This window comes from Gopherus flavomarginatus, chromosome 1 (genome assembly GCF_025201925.1).
Source record: "Gopherus flavomarginatus isolate rGopFla2 chromosome 1, rGopFla2.mat.asm, whole genome shotgun sequence".
Classification (NCBI taxonomy): domain Eukaryota; kingdom Metazoa; phylum Chordata; order Testudines; family Testudinidae; genus Gopherus; species Gopherus flavomarginatus.
This window is the reverse complement of record NC_066617.1, coordinates 224,646,566-224,665,892: the sequence shown is the minus strand read 5'-3', so window position 1 is coordinate 224,665,892 and position 19,327 is coordinate 224,646,566. Positions and strand designations below refer to the sequence as shown.

Below are 19,327 nucleotides of genomic sequence, written 5' to 3'. Positions count from 1 at the left end.
GCATACTCGACTGTCTATTGGACATTAAGCAATCCGGCCTTTTCTTTAGCTCCGTCAGAGTCCACTTAGCTGCCATCACAACCTTTCATGGTACAGTTGACAATACCTCGGTCTTCACTCATCCCATCACCAAGCGTTTCCTGAAGGGACTCCAAACCTTATATCCAGACATTAAGCCACCTACCCCTCCATGGGATCTTCACCTAGTATTGTCCTGTTTAACTCATCAACCCTTTGAGCCCTTAGCCACCTGCTCCCTCTTGCACTTCTCGATGAAAACAGCCGATTACCTCCGCCAGACGGGCAGGCGAAATAGGAGCCCTTATGGCAGATCCACCATATACGCTCTTCTTCAAGGACAAAGTTACTCTATGCCTACACCCAAAATTCCTTCCAGAAGTTCACGCTTCATTTCACATCAATGAACCAATACATCTACCAACTTCCTTTCCGAAACCACATGCAAACTCCTTCGAAGCCACAGTGCACACACTTGATGTGCGCAAGGCCTTATCCTTCTATTTGGACAGAACCAAACCCTTCAGAAACTCTCCTAGACTCTTTGTCTCCATTGCAGAGCGCTCCAAAGGCATGCCTATCTCTACCCAGAGACTTTCGAACTGGATCTCCGATTGCATACGACTCTGCTATCAGATAAAAAACGTTACACCTCCAGCATTGATCAGAACACATTCCACTAGATCTGTATCTACCTCTGTAGCCTTCTTACGTAAAGTACCATTGACTGATATTGTAGAGCAGCCCCTTGGTCCTCCGAGCACACATTTGCCAAACACTATGCCCTTACTCAGGGCCCTCTCTCTGACGCTCAGTTAGGCAGGACAGTATTATCTACTGGATTCCTTCCAGATTCGAAGTCCCTACCTCCTTGAGATACACTACTTCAAAGTCACCTAGAGTGGAGCACCCACAGGGACATCTCTCGAAGAAGAAGAAGAAGAGGAGGTTACTCGCCTTGTGCAGTAACTGACGTTCTTTGAGATGACTGTCCCTGTGGGTGCTCCACTACCCACCCGCCTCCCCTCTATTTCGGAGTTGGGGTAGCCTCCGTTGTAGAGAAGGAACTGAGGGAACCGGCCGCGCATGCTCACTAAAGCTGTACTCAGAGCCGGGGCCAGGCTCTGAGCGTGCATGGCCAGTACAAGTACTGCTGCAGAAATCTCCGATCAAAGGCGCAGGGGCGCACCGACACCTAGAGTGGAGCACCCACAAGGACACTCATCTCGAAGAACATCAGTTACTGCACAAGGTGAGTAACCTCCTCTTTTTGATCGTCCGCACAACTTGCGTTGACAAAACTCTGTAGTGGAAACAAGGCCTTAGAAGAAGTAAATACTAGTGACTAATCAGTCTTCCATTTTCTATAACTTCATACAATCTAATGTATTATTATTATTATTTCCTTCCAGAGGTGGTGCTTAGGTTCTAATTTAATGAATTATTCACTCAGTTTGTCAAATACTGTTCTGTGCTCATTATAAAACCATTGAGTTAGCATATAAAAAGACTCCTTAGTTTTGTAGACACAGCTACAACTTAATAAAAGCATCACCATCTTTGCTTCCTTTTGAAAAGTATGTTGCATTTGTTTCTATTTGATCCTGAAGGAAGAAAAAAAGCATTGTCAGTGTAGTATATGATCGTCATTAATGTCAATGAGAAAAGTGTCAGAGGTGAAGATTGCTAACTTTTCATGTTTTGAGATTAATAAAAAGATATTCAAGTCATCCTTTTTAAAAACGTGAATGGTTCTTTTCAATATTTTGTACCTCAAAAGAATTGCATGTAAAAGGAAAGAGTAATTCTTTAAATATCTCAGGCTCTGGTCTGCTTTGACAAGAAAGTAACATTTTCCATCTATTTTAGAACATGTGCCTACTGTTGTCTTGCATCAATACCATTAAAAAGAATAACTGAAAGTAAGCTCCTAAAACTCCTTGATCTCAAAGGGGAAGATACCACAGGAAAAAGGAGGAAGCAACGTTGTGTGTTTTCTGCCCTCTAGAGGCATAAAAAGAAACTGAACAGAATTGTGTCTGTGCACATGGCGATACTGCTCGTTACCTAAACATAACCATCCTCATAAATCCATCCATCTGGTATCTATTCTAAAAACAAACTGTGGGGACACCTTTCTGGTAATTCTGATAAACAGCCAACTGGTCTCTTCTGAGACAGCTCCCTACCAATCCACTGTCTCCTGCAGAATTTGCGAACCAAGCAGAATATGTGACATCTGTTCTGGATTGACAGATAAGAAAGGTCTGGCGAAAACACAATTTTAAATGAATTTTTTATGAGACATAACTAGGGTTATCAAGAGGCCTTGAATGTTTACACTAGTTTGAACATACAGTTGCACCCTAATAGATTTCCCTTTAGCGTGACGTGTGGTAGGTAGTAATGTAGTTGGACTTTTGTTTCTTTGATAAACTTTTGGAGACTCTGGGGGATAAACAATAAGAAATTCTTATATGCGGTGTGAAGTGCAGAGATTCCTGTTACTCTAACATTCTCTTTCTAATTTTGTGTTTCTTTCAGCTTTTTAGAAGTTTTAATTAAAGTAAGAAACAGACACAATGATGTGGTTCCTACCATGGCTCAAGGGGTGATTGAGTACAAGGAAAAGTATGGCTTTGATCCATTTGTTAGCAGTAACATCCAGTATTTTCTAGATAGGTTCTACACCAACCGCATCTCTTTCCGCATGCTTATTAACCAGCACAGTAAGTAATTGCTTTGTTTTTCAACTTGGTTGTTGCTTATAAACCTAAAATGACAGCATTGATTTGGCATTCCTCGCACCAATGACTAATTTTAATATTCTGAGGTGAAGATGGTATATGATATATTGTGACAATTGGTTTTTTAAGTAGTGCAGTATTTTTGAGGTGTCTAGAAATTAATCTGAACCACTAAGCAGAATAATAGCCCTGTATTCCAAAGTGATAGGCTTGCAGTGAAGCTCCACAGTTCTATTTTGTCAATGTGACTGTACATTTTTTTTCACCCTGTTACCTTATACATCACCTTGCACACTGTCTCTGCTATTTTTAGGTACTAGTAAAATAACTGCATCTTCTCTGCCTACCAGTCCGCTCTGTAGATTTGACACGTTTCATTATCAGACACAAAAAAGTCTTTCTCCTTTTCAGTTTTTTGTGTGTCTGTTTGTTTACTGTGCATATTTTAAGAGCTAAATAGTTTCCAGCAAGTTATGCTGTCTCCTGTTGTTAATTCACCAACCTCTTTTTTTCTTTTCTAAAAAAACTGTATTTCTCACCTGAGAGTTAAATTTTTATTCTTCCCTTTTTTAATCAACATAGTAGTTCTGATTTTCACACTTTCCCTCAAATTAGATTCTCAGGTTTGTACTGTTTAAGTATCCATTGTTGATATTCATCTTGTAGTGTGAAAGGAATTACTTACTTAGCTCCCAGTAACCAGTATTTGTTGCATTTCAAAATTAAGGTCAATCTTGTGATCTCTTGAAGTGTATATTTGTATCATGGGCTCTAGGGTTTCATTCCCTGTCCAATATTTTTCTGTTTGCGACATCTTAGAAACATAGGCACACTACATATGGTAGGATTATATGGTAGGAAAAATGTTAAATCCAGGGTATTTTACTAACAATTACATATGTATCCAGTAACTTTTATTTATAATATGACCAGTGAAAGGTGTTAAATGCACTAGTATAACAAGGTTTAAAAGATTAGTATAGTATATCCACTTAGCAATAAATCTGGCCAGACATAGAAACAAAGACAACAAAGCTAGATAAATAAAAAAAGCCCCTCTTAGAAAAAAAATGTTAGGATGAAACCTTTATTTATTATTATCAGAGTTTGCAGGTCTAGTCTAAGGAAACCAGTTGCACTCTTTTAACTAACTGTGATGTTAACTGGTTTAGTTCGCTGGTACAACATTGAGTCTGGACACTCATACCAATTTAAACCTGGCTTATATCATTAGTTTGTACAAAGTTGGAGCAGTTTAACTAAACCAGTTTAATATTACACCTTTAATCAAACTGAGGGACTTTCTTTGTGTAGACAAACTCTAGTGGTCCAGCCTTGATTAGTTAAGGGCAAATGGCTCTCTTAAGTGTTGAAAGAGAGATGCTAGGACAAGTTTTGAAAACAGAGGCTTCATGTAATTTGACTTTGACCCCTGCAGAATTCTGTTTAATTTATTGTTGACAAATGGGTGCTAAGTATTAGAAACCTTTTATACTTACAGTTCCTACCCACTGGCACCTTCTTACTGTAACATCCTCATTATTATAATAGCTGTGCACTGAGATAATTATATGAATTCAGTTGTATCTGTACTGACTCTAGTCCAGGGGTTGGCAACCTTTCAGAAGTGCTGAGCCACGTCTTCATTTAGTCATGCTAATTTAAGGTTTCGCGTACCAGTAGTACATTTTAACGTTTTTAGAAGGTCTCTTTCTATAAGTCTATAATATATAACTAAACTATTGTTGTATGTAAAGTAAATAAGATTTTTTAAATGTTAAAGAAGCTTCATTTAAGATTAAATTACAATGCAGAGCCCACCGGACCGGTGGCCAGGACCCCAGGCAGTGTGAGTGCCACTGAACACGCATGCCATAGGTTGCCTACCCCTGCTCTAGTCTATCCTAAGAACTATGAGACTTTTTCTCTCTTTCTTCTGGATAGACATAAATGGACTCCCATGCATTCATTTCTCACATCATATCAGATATTGCAAGCTATAATTACTAAACAAAGTGTTTTTTTTTCTAGCGAGAGGGCCATAGTCTTGATCAGGGACTGACATTATGAAGGAGTATCTCTTTTGCAGCGTGACACCGAATCTTGTCAACACATTGTCTGATTTAACTTTTTTTATGTTGTTTTAAATGTAATAGCCATTCACTTAACTATCAACTTTTTTTCCTCTTAGCACTCCTTTTCGGTGGAGATACTAATCCTGCACATCCCAAGCATATTGGAAGTATTGATCCTACCTGTAATGTGGCTGAGGTAGTAAAAGGTAAGTAGATAAATTTGATATTTGTATTATGTTTCAAATCCCAATTTACAGTTATACATACATAACTAGTTAAGGTGTCCAAGGCAGAAAATTTATTTCCGTTTAATTAAAATTTAAAAAAACCTCCTAAGGATTGATACACATTCAGTTGCTTATAGCGAGGCCATAAAAATATCAAAGTTTCTAATAATATTATTAATATCTAGCTCTTACAGCACTTTTCACCTGTGGATCTCAGTGTACTTTACTAGGAAGGTGGGTACAGTTACCTCCTTTTTACATATTGGGAAACTGAGACAGAGGTGAAGTACAGTGTTGACCAAGGACACCCAGCAGGCCAGGGGCAGAACTAGAACTGGAACTAGAACTCATGTCTCTATGTCTTAGCCTGGTGCTTTATCTACTGGATCACACTTTCTAGTAGCCTCAAAATCCAAAAATCTGAAACTAGTGGAATGTTAATATAACAAAAAAATAGAATTATAATTTTATTTTGTACTACAAGGACAGATTAAAGTTTTTTATCCTTTTCTTACGTTTGATGTGGTTATTAAATTATTTTCCAAAAAGTATTTAAGAATACATATCCTACTTTCTAAAGGAAATCAAGGCTATAGATAATCATCTGTTCTTGTACAATTATTCAAGTAAGGCTCTACAATAAAAAAACAAACATCATAAGAAAATGACATTATAATTACTCCTGGGGGAATTCTGTCACACTGCGTGCACACATAGTTAATGAGCCAGACATAATTTTAAATTTTTTGTGCAGAAAAAAGTTTCTGCTGGAAGTTGCTGCAGTTACACCTTTTGCTCATCAGAGGGCACTTTGATGCTAGAACAGGGCAGCCTCCCCCATCAGTCCCATCAGAAAATACTGTAACTTCACTGGAAAGTTACTGCAGTTCTGCCTTTTGCCCACCTGAGGGCACTGTGGAGATAGAACAAAGCAGCAACTTCCAGCCATCTGGGGAAGAGAGAACCTGCCTTCTTCGGGGTGCCTGTCGGGAGAAGTCAGGAGACAGGAGCTATGAGGAGACAAACAGCATGATGCTGCTGGGGGATTGGACAGGGGCTCATAAGGGCTAGTGAGGGAGGACAGACTGGGGCAGGGGCTGAATGGGAATGCAGGCATAGGGCCACAGAGGGGAGGGAGGTGCAAGGCCAGATAGGGAGATGGATGTGTCTAAGTGGGGGCATAGAGACACATGGGAATGGTGGAGGGGATGCAGGGTCACATAGGGACAGGGGTTGGCTGAGTGCGGATACGGAGACATATGGAGATGGAGGACAGGGATAGCTCAGTGGTTTGAGCATTGGTCTGCTAAACCCAGGGTTGTGAGTTCATTCCTTGAGGGGGCCATATAGGGATCTGGGGCAAAAATCTGGGGATCGGTCCTGCTTTGAGCTAGACTAGATGATCTCCTGAGGTCCCTTCCAACCCTGATATTCTGTGATTCTATGACAGGGAGAAGAGGTGCAGGGACACCTGGGGATGGGGGAGGAGGTGCAGAGCCGGATGGGGAGAGTAAATGTCTGAGTGGGAGTGGAGGGATACATGTGGACAGGAAGTTCAAGGACACATGGGGCACAGGGGCAGGGGCAGGTATGCCTGACTGAATGGGAGAGACTAGAGGTCAGCCAGGGTCTGCATGGGGGAAGCGCCCTTACAACCCCTCCGCAAAAAACCTGTTTCATACTTTTCTCACCCATACCCAACAACCCTCCGAGTTCACACCCAGGCTCCTTCCCAGCAATTACTTCCTTCTTCCTCAAGTCCGCTGTTACTCCGACTCCCCCTAAGCCTTTGCACTGCTTCTAAGGGGTGCAAGAAATATATTTCTGTATTATACTTTAAATGAATTATTACTCAGAGTACTGTATTAATAACCCTCAGTCTTTTTTGTTGTCTGTAACAGTACCGACATACAAATATTGGGTACCTATAAGTGTTATCTGTGTTTCTGAATTCTCAGTTGATATATTCTCATGTGAAGATGTATTGGCCAGCTATGCCAGGATGTAATCTAGTGGAAGAATATTGGGATGCCATATGAGAACTGGTGTTGGGCATCAAATCTTGATCTTCAGTTCTTGGGTTGACAAGGGCTATGGACATAGTGAAAGCATAACCATTTTACACTCATGAGAGGAGGTATCTCTTCATGCTGTTCTCCATTGATCTGATTTCCTCCATATTAACTCAAAGAGCAAAACTGATCGCCTCTAAGGGGGTGTGACCACAATGCTTTAAAAGAGAGGAGAAAAATGAAGAAAATAGTTGGAGGGAATCCTTAGTGCTAGGAGAGGGTATTATGATTCTTATGAAGGAAGGAGAGACACCACGTGAGAAACTGGTTGAACACAAAGCACCTTTTTAAAACTTCAGAATCTATCCATGCTTGTACTTGAAATTTTTATTTTGATATATGCTATAAAATACATAATTTATGTAAGCAACAGTATAGAAGTTCAAGTATATTAAAAAGGAAGAAAAAAGACATGCTAAACCCTACAGAACAAGTTTGTTCAGCAAGCCTCTAATAAAGCAGAATTACAAAGCATTTTTTAATATTTAAGTAGCAGCTGCCTAATATATATACTAATTCCATAGTACTGATTGCAAGTGAAACTGTATTCAAGCAATGTGGTACTTTATTTCACCCTTTGTTATACATTTGTGTATCAGTTGATGTGTCTGTAATGTTTCACTTACAGTCTTGCTGCTTTATAAGCATTTGAAAATTAATATTAACCTTATCCCAGTTTTGCTTTTGGAGTAAGTGACTATCCCAAAGTGACCTCATTTTTACTGAGCTTTTTTAAAAGCAGTTTTTGAATGTTTGGTGAAACCATGTGAAATGTAGTGTATGAATTATAAATAACTATAAATTATAAAACTTGAGAATAAATTATAAGAGTTTGTTATTTTGATATCAAAGAATTCTAACCCTATAGATTCAGATTTTCTTTCTTTTTTTATGAAGTCATTGCAGTTGCAAATTCTTCATAAATTAGTGTTTTCCAGTATACATTGTACTTGGTGAAACAGTTTATTTTTATCAGTTAACAATGGCTGCCTTATAAGAAGTGCTGTTTTGTGCAGTGTGTTTCCAGGATAGCTTTTGTGTCCATTGTGTTGCAACTTTTTGTCAGCAGGTGGAGATATGGCATAGATTGCCAAAGCAGGAAATATAATCAAAATGGATTCTTGAAGTTCCTTTGATTTTTTTTTTTCCTATTCTAAACCATAGTAATTATTGATGCCATATTGATGAGTCTTGTAATTTAAGCTACTGTATTACAACATTTAAATCTAACAAGTATTGATCACTTTGGCATGGCTATATAATCCTTAGTTACTTGAGTTGTTTTGTTATAGTGAGACCGTAGCACCACTAGTTAAAGATGAGACTAGAGTTGATGAATAATTGTCTTTTGATTCAGTGGCTGAACTGAAAAATTAGAAGGGGGACGGGAATAGTTTCAAACTGAAACTTGAATTTATTCATTTTTTCTTGATAAAACAAAAAACTGAAAATCTTTTTATTAAGGTAAAATGAAATATTTTTAATATCAATTTGAAATGATACTTTGAAACAAAATGTTGATATGAAATGACATTTTTTAAATTTTCATTTTGGGGTTTTTTCCAGCTAAAACTATTTGCTGACTTTGACCCAAATTCTCATAGTTTCAGTACCCCTCAAAATGCATTTTCCTGGGAAATTTACTACGTATTTACCAAATAGTCACCCACCTCCAGTTGAGACTAGCTTACTGATTTTTGTAAGTGCGCTAAAATCCACATGTTGATTTGTTGAAAGTTGCTGTGTCTTGAGGAAGCCTGGGGCCAGGGTTAGTGTTCAAATGACCTCATAGTTTGAGTAAGAGACACCCCAAATAGTCCACCAAACCAAAAAACTGACATGCTGTAGTCAGTGAACCTGAGAAGTACCCACATACGGTAAGTTTGAGCTCTGCCTTAAGTAGATTTCAAAGAATGTATATTTTGTGCAAAGAGTCATATGACTGGAAGGGACCTCAAGAGGTCTTCTAGTCCACTCCCCTGCATCCAAGGCAGCACTAAGTAATAACTGGACCATTCCTGACAGGTGTTTGTCTAACTTGTTCTTAAAAATCTTCAGTGATGGAGATTCCACAGACTGTTTAGGCAATTTGTTCCAGTGCTTAGTTGCCCTGACAGTTAGGAAGTTTTTCCTAATGTCCAACCTAAACCTCCCTTTCTGCAATTTAAGTTAATTGCTTCTTGTCCTATCCTCTGAAGTTAACTAGAATATTTTTTCTCCCTCCTTCTTGTAACAACCTTTTATGTACTTGAAAACTGTTATCATGTCTCTCCTCCTTCCTCCCCCACCCAGTCTTCTCTTCTCCAGACTAAACAAACCTAGGTTTGTTTTTTTTCCATCTTTTCTCATAGGTCATGTTTTCTAGACCTTTAATCATTAGTTGCTTTCAGCCTGTACTCTGCATGGTCTTCTGGAAGTTGGGCCCTGAGGGTACAGTTTCTGGTTTAAGAGCCATGTTCTGAAATCTACATGCTTAATCAGATTTACGTTAGAAGTATTGCCAAGGAAAATTTAATTAATTAGTTAGAGGGAAGATGAAAGACTGTAGTAAGCAGCAGCATACAGTTAATGTAATCGCGATGCGTGCTTCTCATCCTATTCCTGACCAGTGGGACTCTGTGATTTAAAAAAAAAAAAAAGGCAAGTAGCAGTGACTTTCAGCAGTGTCTGTGTGATCAAAGGGATTGCTGAGGATCAAGATATGCACCCAGGATAGAGAGCCCTGTTCTAATGACTGGTGTAAGGTTGACATTGTTACGCAGCACTAAGATACTGCCATTAGACGTAATACACCTCTACCTCGATAGAACGTGTCACAATATAGCATGAATTCGGATATAACGCAATAAAGCAGCGGGGAGCCCTGGGCCCTTTAAAGCACCATCCGAGCCCTGCTGCTTTACCGTGTTATATCCGAATTTGTGTGGAGCCCTGGGCCCTTTCAATCACCACCCGAGCCCCGCTGTCAGAGCTCCAGCGGTGATTTAAAGGGCCTGGGGCTCTGGCTGCTGCGGGAGCCCCGGGCTCTTTAAATCCCCGCCCAAGCCCCACTGCTGGAGCTCTGGTGGTGATTTAAAAGACCTGGGGTTCCCCGCAGCAGCTGGAGCACCACGCCCTTTAAATCACCACCGGGGAAGCTGGTCCAGTCCGGCACGGCGTACCCGATATAACACAGTCTCACCTAAAGGCAGTGAGATTTTTTTGGCTCCCAAGGACCGCATTATATCAGGGTAGAGGTGTAGTAACTTATATGAATCATGAAAAATAAACACGGAAAACGCATTTCAAGTTTCTACAATAATTAATATAAGCTACATGCACCATGGATCCGCACCTATCAGTTTCACCCTTCTAAATGAGTTCTTCAAGTGCTTTTCGATATGTTCCACTTTTGGTGCCCATGTTCCTAGTGCTCTTGAGATTGGAATCTTTTGGCCAGCAGTATCTGTTGGCCCAGGCCTGTATTGTAAGTGCCCTCAAGCCTCCCTCCTGAGAGCATAAAATGGCAGAGTGGGACCAACTGTCTTTGAGTTCCTTCTTATTGCCCATGGGTAAGAGACAGACTTGCAAGCAATATGTTTTATTTTTGCATATTTGCATAATTAATTTTTAAATTTGTGTAGATAGTTACTGTCGTCAGTAGCTACCGGTGTGGTGCTCTGCTCTGTTCAATGTTGATATCAATTGTCTGCGTGCGTGTGTTCCCTCTGTGTGCTGTCCCAGCTCTGCGCAGATAGCTGACACAGCAGACCCCGAGAGAACCCCCAGTGACCACAGACTCTAGTAAGGTACGAGGGAACATCGCCCAGGTTTATTGTCAAACGAAGCACAGTAATAGTCCCCTCTAGACTTTACTCAACAGGACATACTACGAATATGTGCCCTCTGGCAATGGACTCAGCTCAGTCAGTGGCGGGACTTTCCACTGCCTCTTAGGCTGGGCAAAGACATCCACTCAGAGATGTATTCTTATACAGAGGTACAGACAAGTTACACATCACTCCTGACGTATTGAGGTGCAACGCTCTACGTAGCAAGGTATGACCCCTTTACATAGTAAGGTGCCGCCTCTCATCTTGTACATGGTGGTTCGAACAAAACAACTCTATCCATCATATTAGCCTTTTGGCCCTGTCATTGGGATGGGTCAGCTTGTTCCTTGTTAACTGTGTGGAGTGTACAAGTATGCAAATGTTCTGATATCTGGTGTCCAGTACCTTTTAGATATGTCTCTTTTTGCAGCATCAGCCCTTTCCTTGCCAGCTTCTGTGAGCAGGGCCTGTCTCTGGCTCACAGCTTAACTTTGCTTTATGTTAGCAAAGTCTTGACCATTACTTTAGTTCAGGCCTTAGGCCGCATACTGGGCCTCTGATATCAAGGTTTATATCTCAGGGCCTCCTCTTACTACAGTTACTTTTAGAATAGTTGTAGTATAGTTCTGTTAGTTAAGTGTATGTTGTTAGGTTTCTTTTCAGGTAACAGCAGCAGGGCTCGGATGGTGCTTTAAAGGGCCCAGGGCTCCCCGCTGCTTTATTGCGTTATATCCGAATTCATGCTATATTGTGACACGTTCTATCGAGGTAGAGGTGTATTGCTAAGTATTGTAAGCAAGACAGCTATACCACTTAATTATGGCCACTTAAAATGTTTATTTTTATATTCACTGAGCGGCACATCATGAGCAAATGTTCTATTGGTTGTTCATTTTCATAACAAATTCAGAAAACAAGAGAAGCTCACTGAAACCTTTTTTCTCTTGGATAAATCTGAGACCAGCCTCTGATCTGGGTAAACAAGATCCATCCAAATCTGAGCAATCTTCTTTCAAGAGTTCCTTAGTAAGCACTGGATCTGCTACCAGTTCCTGGGGTCCTGTCTTTTTGATGCATGCTACAGCATTTTCTGTTTCCCAAGTCGTCATCCCACATCGGTACCAAGCTACACTAGAAGCTTGGCACAGAGTGCACATATGGTGTCTCATAGACTCATAGACTCTAGGACTGGAAGGGACCTCAAGAGGTCATAGAGTCCAGTCCCCTGCCCTCATGGCAGGACCAAATGCTGTCTAGACCATCCCTAGAAGGGTTGTCCCCAAAGCAATTATAGTGATTCCTGTTCCAGCATTAGAGGAGTATTCCTTTTCTTTATCAGCCTCAGACCAGAGTATGGAGGCTTCTCCTAATGACTCCTGATTCTACTATACCTCCGTCAGAGATCAGTGTACCTGTGTATCAACATAGAACATCCCTCCCTATAATCCCTGTGTTTATCTGGTACTCCCCAATCCCCTTTTCAGCTTCATACGCAGTTTGCCTATGAACCTCACTCCTGTCTTGACTGGGCTTCTAGGGTCTCTCCAAATGTTAGAAAGCCTTCCTGTATCCACTCCAGAGACAAATTGCCCTTCCCTGTAGAGTCTATGGGAGTTCAACCCTAGCAGTGGCCTTAGCATCTCCAGTTCAACCATGACAACTAAAGGCCTCTGAGGAGTAAGATCATGCTGTTGATGTCACTCTCGCTGCCATTTGTTCATCAACTGATGAGGCTGTAGTTTCATCGACACCATCACATCCAGATAACTACAAAACTTTTCAGGATCTCCTCAGAAGAATGACTGAAACATTAGAGATGTGGGTACAGGTTGTACATGAAAAATCGCACACGTCTAGACATCCTGCATACTTCATTAGGAAAGACTGGCAATGCATTAATGACGGTCTATTAGAACATGCACACATTTTGTGACAGACATTACCCACCATACTGCCAATGTCAAAGAAAGCTGATAGGAGGTAATAAGTTCCCTCTTTGAGATCTGAATATTTTTATATTCACTTCACACATGAATCACTTGTGGTCACTACTGCCCAGGAGTGTATGAACCAGAAAAGCTTCAAGTTCATGCCAAAAGAAAAAGAAGCAAAGAGTATGCTTCCAAATGTTTCCAGTCCCTATCTATCATAGGCAGTGGACCTCATCTGGTGTCGATGGCTGTGGGAATTAACCACAATGGAATTGGGTGGAGGGTGGAAGAAGAACAACTCAGTCTGCTGCTCTGGGCCATAATATTTATTGTCTGCCCACTTGCAAGTAGATACCAACAATGCTGAGGTCTGCCAAATGATTCTTGCCAGGGCCAGGGCCTCATTAATAGTAGGGCGATCTTTGAAAAAGAGGCTGAGTGGAGTATGTCAAGGAGATGATGGTGGGTGTGCTTGACTTCCTCTAGTGATATTTGGAGTGTGTCTGTCACTCTCTTCGCCATGTCCTGGAAGAGGCAAAAGTCATCCGCCACAGATGGCAGGGGAAACAGACAGCCTTATCTGGGGAGGAGGATATATCCTTGGGGTCACTTCTTCCTCTGCAGTGCTCTCGTGTTCCTCCATTATTTCTTCCAGAGGTTCCAAGGCTCTGGAAGCCCCGGCTGAAGAGGTGTGCCTTGAGGGTTGGACTAGAAGCTGAAGAGGCATAGTGGCGATATACAGCCCAAGATTCCCAGTATTACTACTGTTAATATCGGACACTGTAAAGAGCCTAGAATGAGTACTGTGATGACACCTCCTCAGGTTTGCAATTCGAGCCCTCACTAGAGAGTGGAGGAACATGAGGGGGCAGTCTGGAAGACCTCTGTGCCTGGCAAAAACTTGTGAAGCTCTTGGCACCAAGGAGGCTCCAGTACATCTGATACACAGAGGTCCCTAGAGTGTTAGAATTCTAGTATTGCTCACTGACTTGGTGCCATTGGCGGTACCAGGAGGGATGGAGATCTTGTCCATACTGGTTGCTTCGGTGCCTAATGAGGTGTTGATGACAGTGTAGGATCACGTACCAGCAATGTCTTTTTAGAGGAGTACTTACTCATGTCCTTGTCCCTTGGTGCCATTTACTCAGTGCCTGTGTCCATCGGGACCATGGGCTTGTCAGTGGTGCCACTGAGGACTTCCATGAGCCATGGGTACTGGTCTGAGAAGGTCTTGGTACCATCGGCACCAAGTGTGCTAGAGAGCATTTACGGCTATCTCAGGGTTCACCGTAAGGACTTCCCACTCTCTCTTTCAACTATTTTGTGAGAGGAGTCAGTGGCTTGTTTCTTCAACCCACAGCATTTAGATGTTGAGGCCTGAGGGGAAGTCTGACATCTGCCAGGTAACTCATGGCATGGGTCTGGAGAGCCGGCTTCATGAAGATAATCATTTGTCTGAGCAATCTGTCCTTATTAGACCAGGGCCCCAGTTGCTGGCAGAGACCACACTTTTGTTGAATGTGTCCTTTCCTAAAGCAGTGAATGCACTGGGAGTGCTTGTCTGTGACAGGGATCGTTTCTTTGCAAGAGAAGCACTTCTTGAAGCACGGTGACCTGGGCACATCCCAGTAGGGGAAGGGAAGGAGAAAAGGAGTGGGGAAAAAGTCTTTTTTTTTATTTTTTATTTTTAGAGAGAAAAGTTAAGAAAAAGGGAAAAATTAGAACTACAACTAAGAACCAGGAGACTAACTATAGAGATGCAAATTGAAAGTAATGGTCCTCATGGACTGTGAATAGCTCTGTTTCTAGCAGGGGGGGTTGAGAAGGAACTAAGGGGGGTTAGCCCACATGTGCGGACTAGCATGTGGTAGGGCATGAGGGGACACAGCAGGTGTGCAAGCCTAGTGGACACTGCTACTGAAATTCTCCAATCAGCAACTCAGTCATGCAAGCACACCTACAGTGAAGCACGCTTAGGGACACACATCTCAAAGAACCATTGTTAGTGCACAAGATGAGTAACTTCATCCTTTTTCCACACCAACTTCACTGCACTTCTCAGCCTGGATGCTGGCTGGTTAACCAACATGGAGAAATCTTGATCCATTTTGATTTACAATAGATTTGTTTACATGGCCAGGTAGGGGAAAAAAAATCACTATTTGAGCAGAGCAGCATCACCTCTCCCTCAGAGTCTGATGTTCCTAGAATTTTGGATTATCTCCTCTCATTAAAGAGATTAGGACTCTGTTAGCTCTGCAAGAGTTCACCTAGCAAACATGAAACTCAGCATCCGCCAATACAGGATTGTGCTAGATCATCACACCTTAAAGTGACTAGGGTTCTCGAGGGCTTAATTCATGTGTTCTCTCCAATGTAGGTGCATCTCCTTCCTCCTGGGAGCTTAATGTGATTTTGGGGGTGAGACTGGATAGAGAAGGGTTGGCTTTTGAATTCCTAGTAGTGATTACATCAGCTCACAGGAGAATTATAAGCATTCATGGCAAGCGCACTGTAAACTGCTTTTCACAAGGACAAAGTTTCTCTGAGACCTCCAAAACAGTTCGCTTACATGTTTTTCTTTCACTCTAGTGACAGTAAAGTGAATGTGTTAAAAGCACTCTCTTTCTATCTAGATAGAACTAAAGCCTTCAGGATCTCATCTAGATTGTTTATTGCCTTGTCAGAAGGGATTACAGGACAGGCTGTATAATCCAGAAATTATCTAAATCGATATCAGATTTTAAAAAATGTTACCAGTTAGCTAGATTAGAGTCTACTGGTCAAGTTAAAGCTCACTCCACAAGGGCTCACGTTGCTTCATTTGGAAGTGTCCTCATTTCTGAAATTCGTGGAGCAGCCACTTGGAGTTCTATGCATGCATTTCCTAAATACTATTCCCCTGTAAAGACATATAGAGCAGCTGCCCATTTTGGCAGAGCTGTATTACAATCACTATTTAGATATACTCTGAGCATTCACTTCTTAGCGTCAGGTTACTGCTCAAAAGTCACCAGGAGTGGAAAGTGTGTGTGTGTAGACAAGCACTCGAAGAAGAAAAAAAAGCTATCTTACATAACTGTGGTTCTTTCTGAGTTGTGTTGTCCATATGTATTGTGTGACCTGCCCTCCTTCCCTGCTGGTATGGAATCCTTTAACACCTGAATTCTGTTTTGGCAAAGGAAGTGAAAGGCAGTTGACCCTGCTCTGTCTTTTATGCCCTTGGGAATGAGGGCAAAGACACACAGGGTGTAGGCATGGGCCAACGGAGGCTGCTGGCCAAAAGATTCCCATGTACACTGAGAGGATTACATTGGATCACATCTCAAAGAACCACAGTTACTGTAAGTAAGGTAAATAACCTTTTTTTTCCCTGTGACAAAAGGATTTGAAGAAAATGTAAGCCATTAAAACAAATTCAGTTGCTTGGCCCTTCTTAAAATAGTCAGAATGAACCGCAAATGATATAAAACTACTATGGAAAAATCAAACAATGCACAAACTACAATAAATATTTTTAAATGATATTCTAATGCAAAAGAGAATGTTTGTAGGATTTTTTTTTACCCTTGTTAAAAAGGAAATCCTGGTGCAGCCATACCTACGGTGGTACTACTGGACTATCATTATATTACTGTGCCATATTAAGGCCAAGGGTATATACTACTGGCTGTGAATTTGGAGTCATTTGGAGAAAGGGTTCCTCAGATAAGCGCTGCCTCAACTCCCCCAATAAGGAGTTCACTTTATTATTCAAATTCCTTTAAAACTCACTTGCATAGTGTTATTGCCTTGATAATTGGTATTCCACAACAGAAGCTGGGGTAGACAGGGGAGGAGAACACTCATTGAGATGAAATAATCAGTTAATCCCTCTCAGAGCTATTATATCAGACCATATTCATCTTCATCTGGTCTCCTTCATCTGAGAACATCCCACTGAGATTAATGAGCATCTTCACACTTTTGCAATACTCCTGCGTTGAAGAGTTTTGTGCATAGACCCCTCATTCTAACCTAGCCCCCCAAATCGTAGTACAAAGTTTGGGGCTTCATTCCATTCCCTTTTGCTGACTGCAGGTGATATGTATGCTCCTCACTGACCCCCTTTTTCTTCAAGTCCCTCAGATCCTACCGAGGGTATGAAGGGGCCAGGAGGAGATCAGAACTGGTAGTTGAGTGGCAGTGAGATGTTCCCAGGAAGCCTTTGTACTCCCCCACCGCAGGTGCCCTGCAACCATGACCCCCACACTCTCTCCACTTATTCAAAAAACAAGGGAAGTTCACTGGCTAAAAACTTAGTAAATTCAGATTTAAGGTTGGCCTATAGTGCCTTGTACACTTCCAGAGTGTCAAATTGCCCCTGTGCTTAAATCTCTTAAATACAGGGTTATGGTACGCACCAGTCCCACCCTGCAATCTTGATTGTGCCTTCTTTGAGCTCCCCAAACGTATATTGTGTAACATTCTATCCTTCCAGAGGATTTGAAGCAGTGTGGCATGTGGCTACAGTAGGAGAAACTGTCAGACTGTATCTTCTCTAAATAAAAAACAATTGAGGGCAGGCTTCTAGGCCTGGTCTACACTACGAGTTTATTTCGAATTTAGCAGCGTTAAATTGAATTAACCCTGCACCCGTCCATACAACGAAGCCCTTTACTTCAATATAAAGGGCTCTTAAAATTGATTTCTGTACTCCCCAACGAGGGGATTAGTGCTGAAATCGATATTGCCATTTTGAATTACGGTTAGTGTGGCTGCAATTCGATGGTATTGACCTCCGAAAGCTATCCCACAGTGCACCTTTGTGACCGCTCTGGACAGCAATCTGAACTCAGATGCACTGGCCAGGTAGACAGGAAAAGCCCTGCGAACTTTTGAATTTTATTTCCTGTTTTGCCCAGCGTGGAGATCTGATCAGCACAGGTGACCATGCAGTCCCACAATCAAAAAAGAGCTCCATCATGGACCGTATGGGAGATACTGAATCTGATCTCTGTAAGGAGAGATGAATATGTTCTATCAGAACTCTGTTCCAATAGACAAAATGCCAAAACATTTGAAAAAAATCTCCAAGGCCATGATGGACAGAGGCCACAACAGGGACTCAACACAGTGCTGCGTGAAACTTAAGGAGCTGAGACAAGTGTACCAGAAAGCCAGAGAATCAAATGGACACTCACGGAGGGATGGGCGACTGACGACTGTAGCTATCCCACAGTTCCCGCAGTCTCCGAAAACCATTTGAATTCTGGGCTGAGCTCCTAAAGCCTGAAGGGTCAAAAACATTGTCATGGGTGGTTCAGGGTATATGTCATCAACCCCTACCCCTGAAAGCAAAGGGAAAAAAATCGTTTCTCTCCTTTTTTCAGTGTCACCGTATGTCTACTGGATGCTGCTGGCAGACACGGTGCTGCAGCACTTCCCACCAGCATCCCCTTGCCTTGCCTTGCAGATGGTATAGTAGGACTGGTATCCGTCGTTATTGTCCCATAGGTGCTCCTGGCCAGCCTCGGTGAGGTCAGCCGGGGCTGCCTGGACAGAAATGGGAGTGACTCCAGCTCACTCTCTTCTTTAAGTTTTGTCTAATGGAGATTCATTCCTGCCTGGAATATCATGCCAGCTGAAGGCTTCTGCCTCAAGCTGCTCTCCCAGTCAGCAGCACTGCATGGTCGTGCCTACTCCTTGTTACCAAGGCTCACAATCAGCTACTTAGACCTCTACGTTTTGCTGCAAGTAAAAAAGTTAAGCTGCTGTTTAGAAGTGTCCCCCAACATACATATCCTGGGACATTTTGTATTTTACCAGTGTCAACCAAAGGCCCAAACATAAATGGAGATTCATTCCTGCCTGTGCTTCTATCCTAGTGCTTATCACAGATTCCCATTTTCAGCTATAGGCTGAGCAAGTGTAGAATGATGGTTCACTCTACTTTGCTGTAAGCCAGCTGCCCTCCCTTCCCCCCCTTTGATCTCTGCTTGCAGGGGCATTAGTCAGTGTTGTTTATTATTCATGCATTCTTTATTACATATCCCCCTACTCAAATGGCCACGGTAGCCCAGGAGGGGTTGGGCAGGAGGGTTGCAACGGGTGGCGTTGTTGCAGGGGCACCCCCTAGAATGGCATGCAGCTCATCATTTCTGCGGGCTGTCTGGAACTCTGACCCGGCGCAGTCATTTGCCTCTCTGGTTCTTTGGTAGCTTGCCTGATATTCTAGGCTGGACCGACTCTCCATTAGACAAAACTTAAAGAAGAGAATGACCTGGGAAGTCATTCCCATTTTTGTCCAGGCGCTCCCGACCAACCTCATCGAGGCTGGCCAGGAGCACCTATGACAGCAGCAGACGGTAGAGTATGACCGGTAACTATCTTCGTCAACTTGCAAAGCAGCAGACGGTACAGTACGGCTGGTAACCGTCTTTGCTAACTTGCAACGGCAAGGGGA

The 19,327-nt window shown here is 42.1% G+C and overlaps 1 protein-coding gene across 2 annotated transcripts in view; it reads left to right on the top strand.

Annotated features, from left to right (window-relative positions):
• Positions 1 to 19,327, top strand: part of PDK3 (pyruvate dehydrogenase kinase 3) — a 121,461-nt gene that overhangs the window by 66,416 nt on the left and 35,718 nt on the right. For both annotated transcript variants that reach the window (XR_007772114.1, XM_050936661.1), the window contains exons 4-5: positions 2,563 to 2,747; positions 4,957 to 5,046. Coding sequence is in view for 1 of the 2 variants with exons in the window: in XM_050936661.1 (XP_050792618.1) it covers positions 2,563 to 2,747; positions 4,957 to 5,046 (275 nt within the window). In the remaining variant the exon portion in view is untranslated. The remainder of the gene's footprint in view (positions 1 to 2,562; positions 2,748 to 4,956; positions 5,047 to 19,327) is intronic.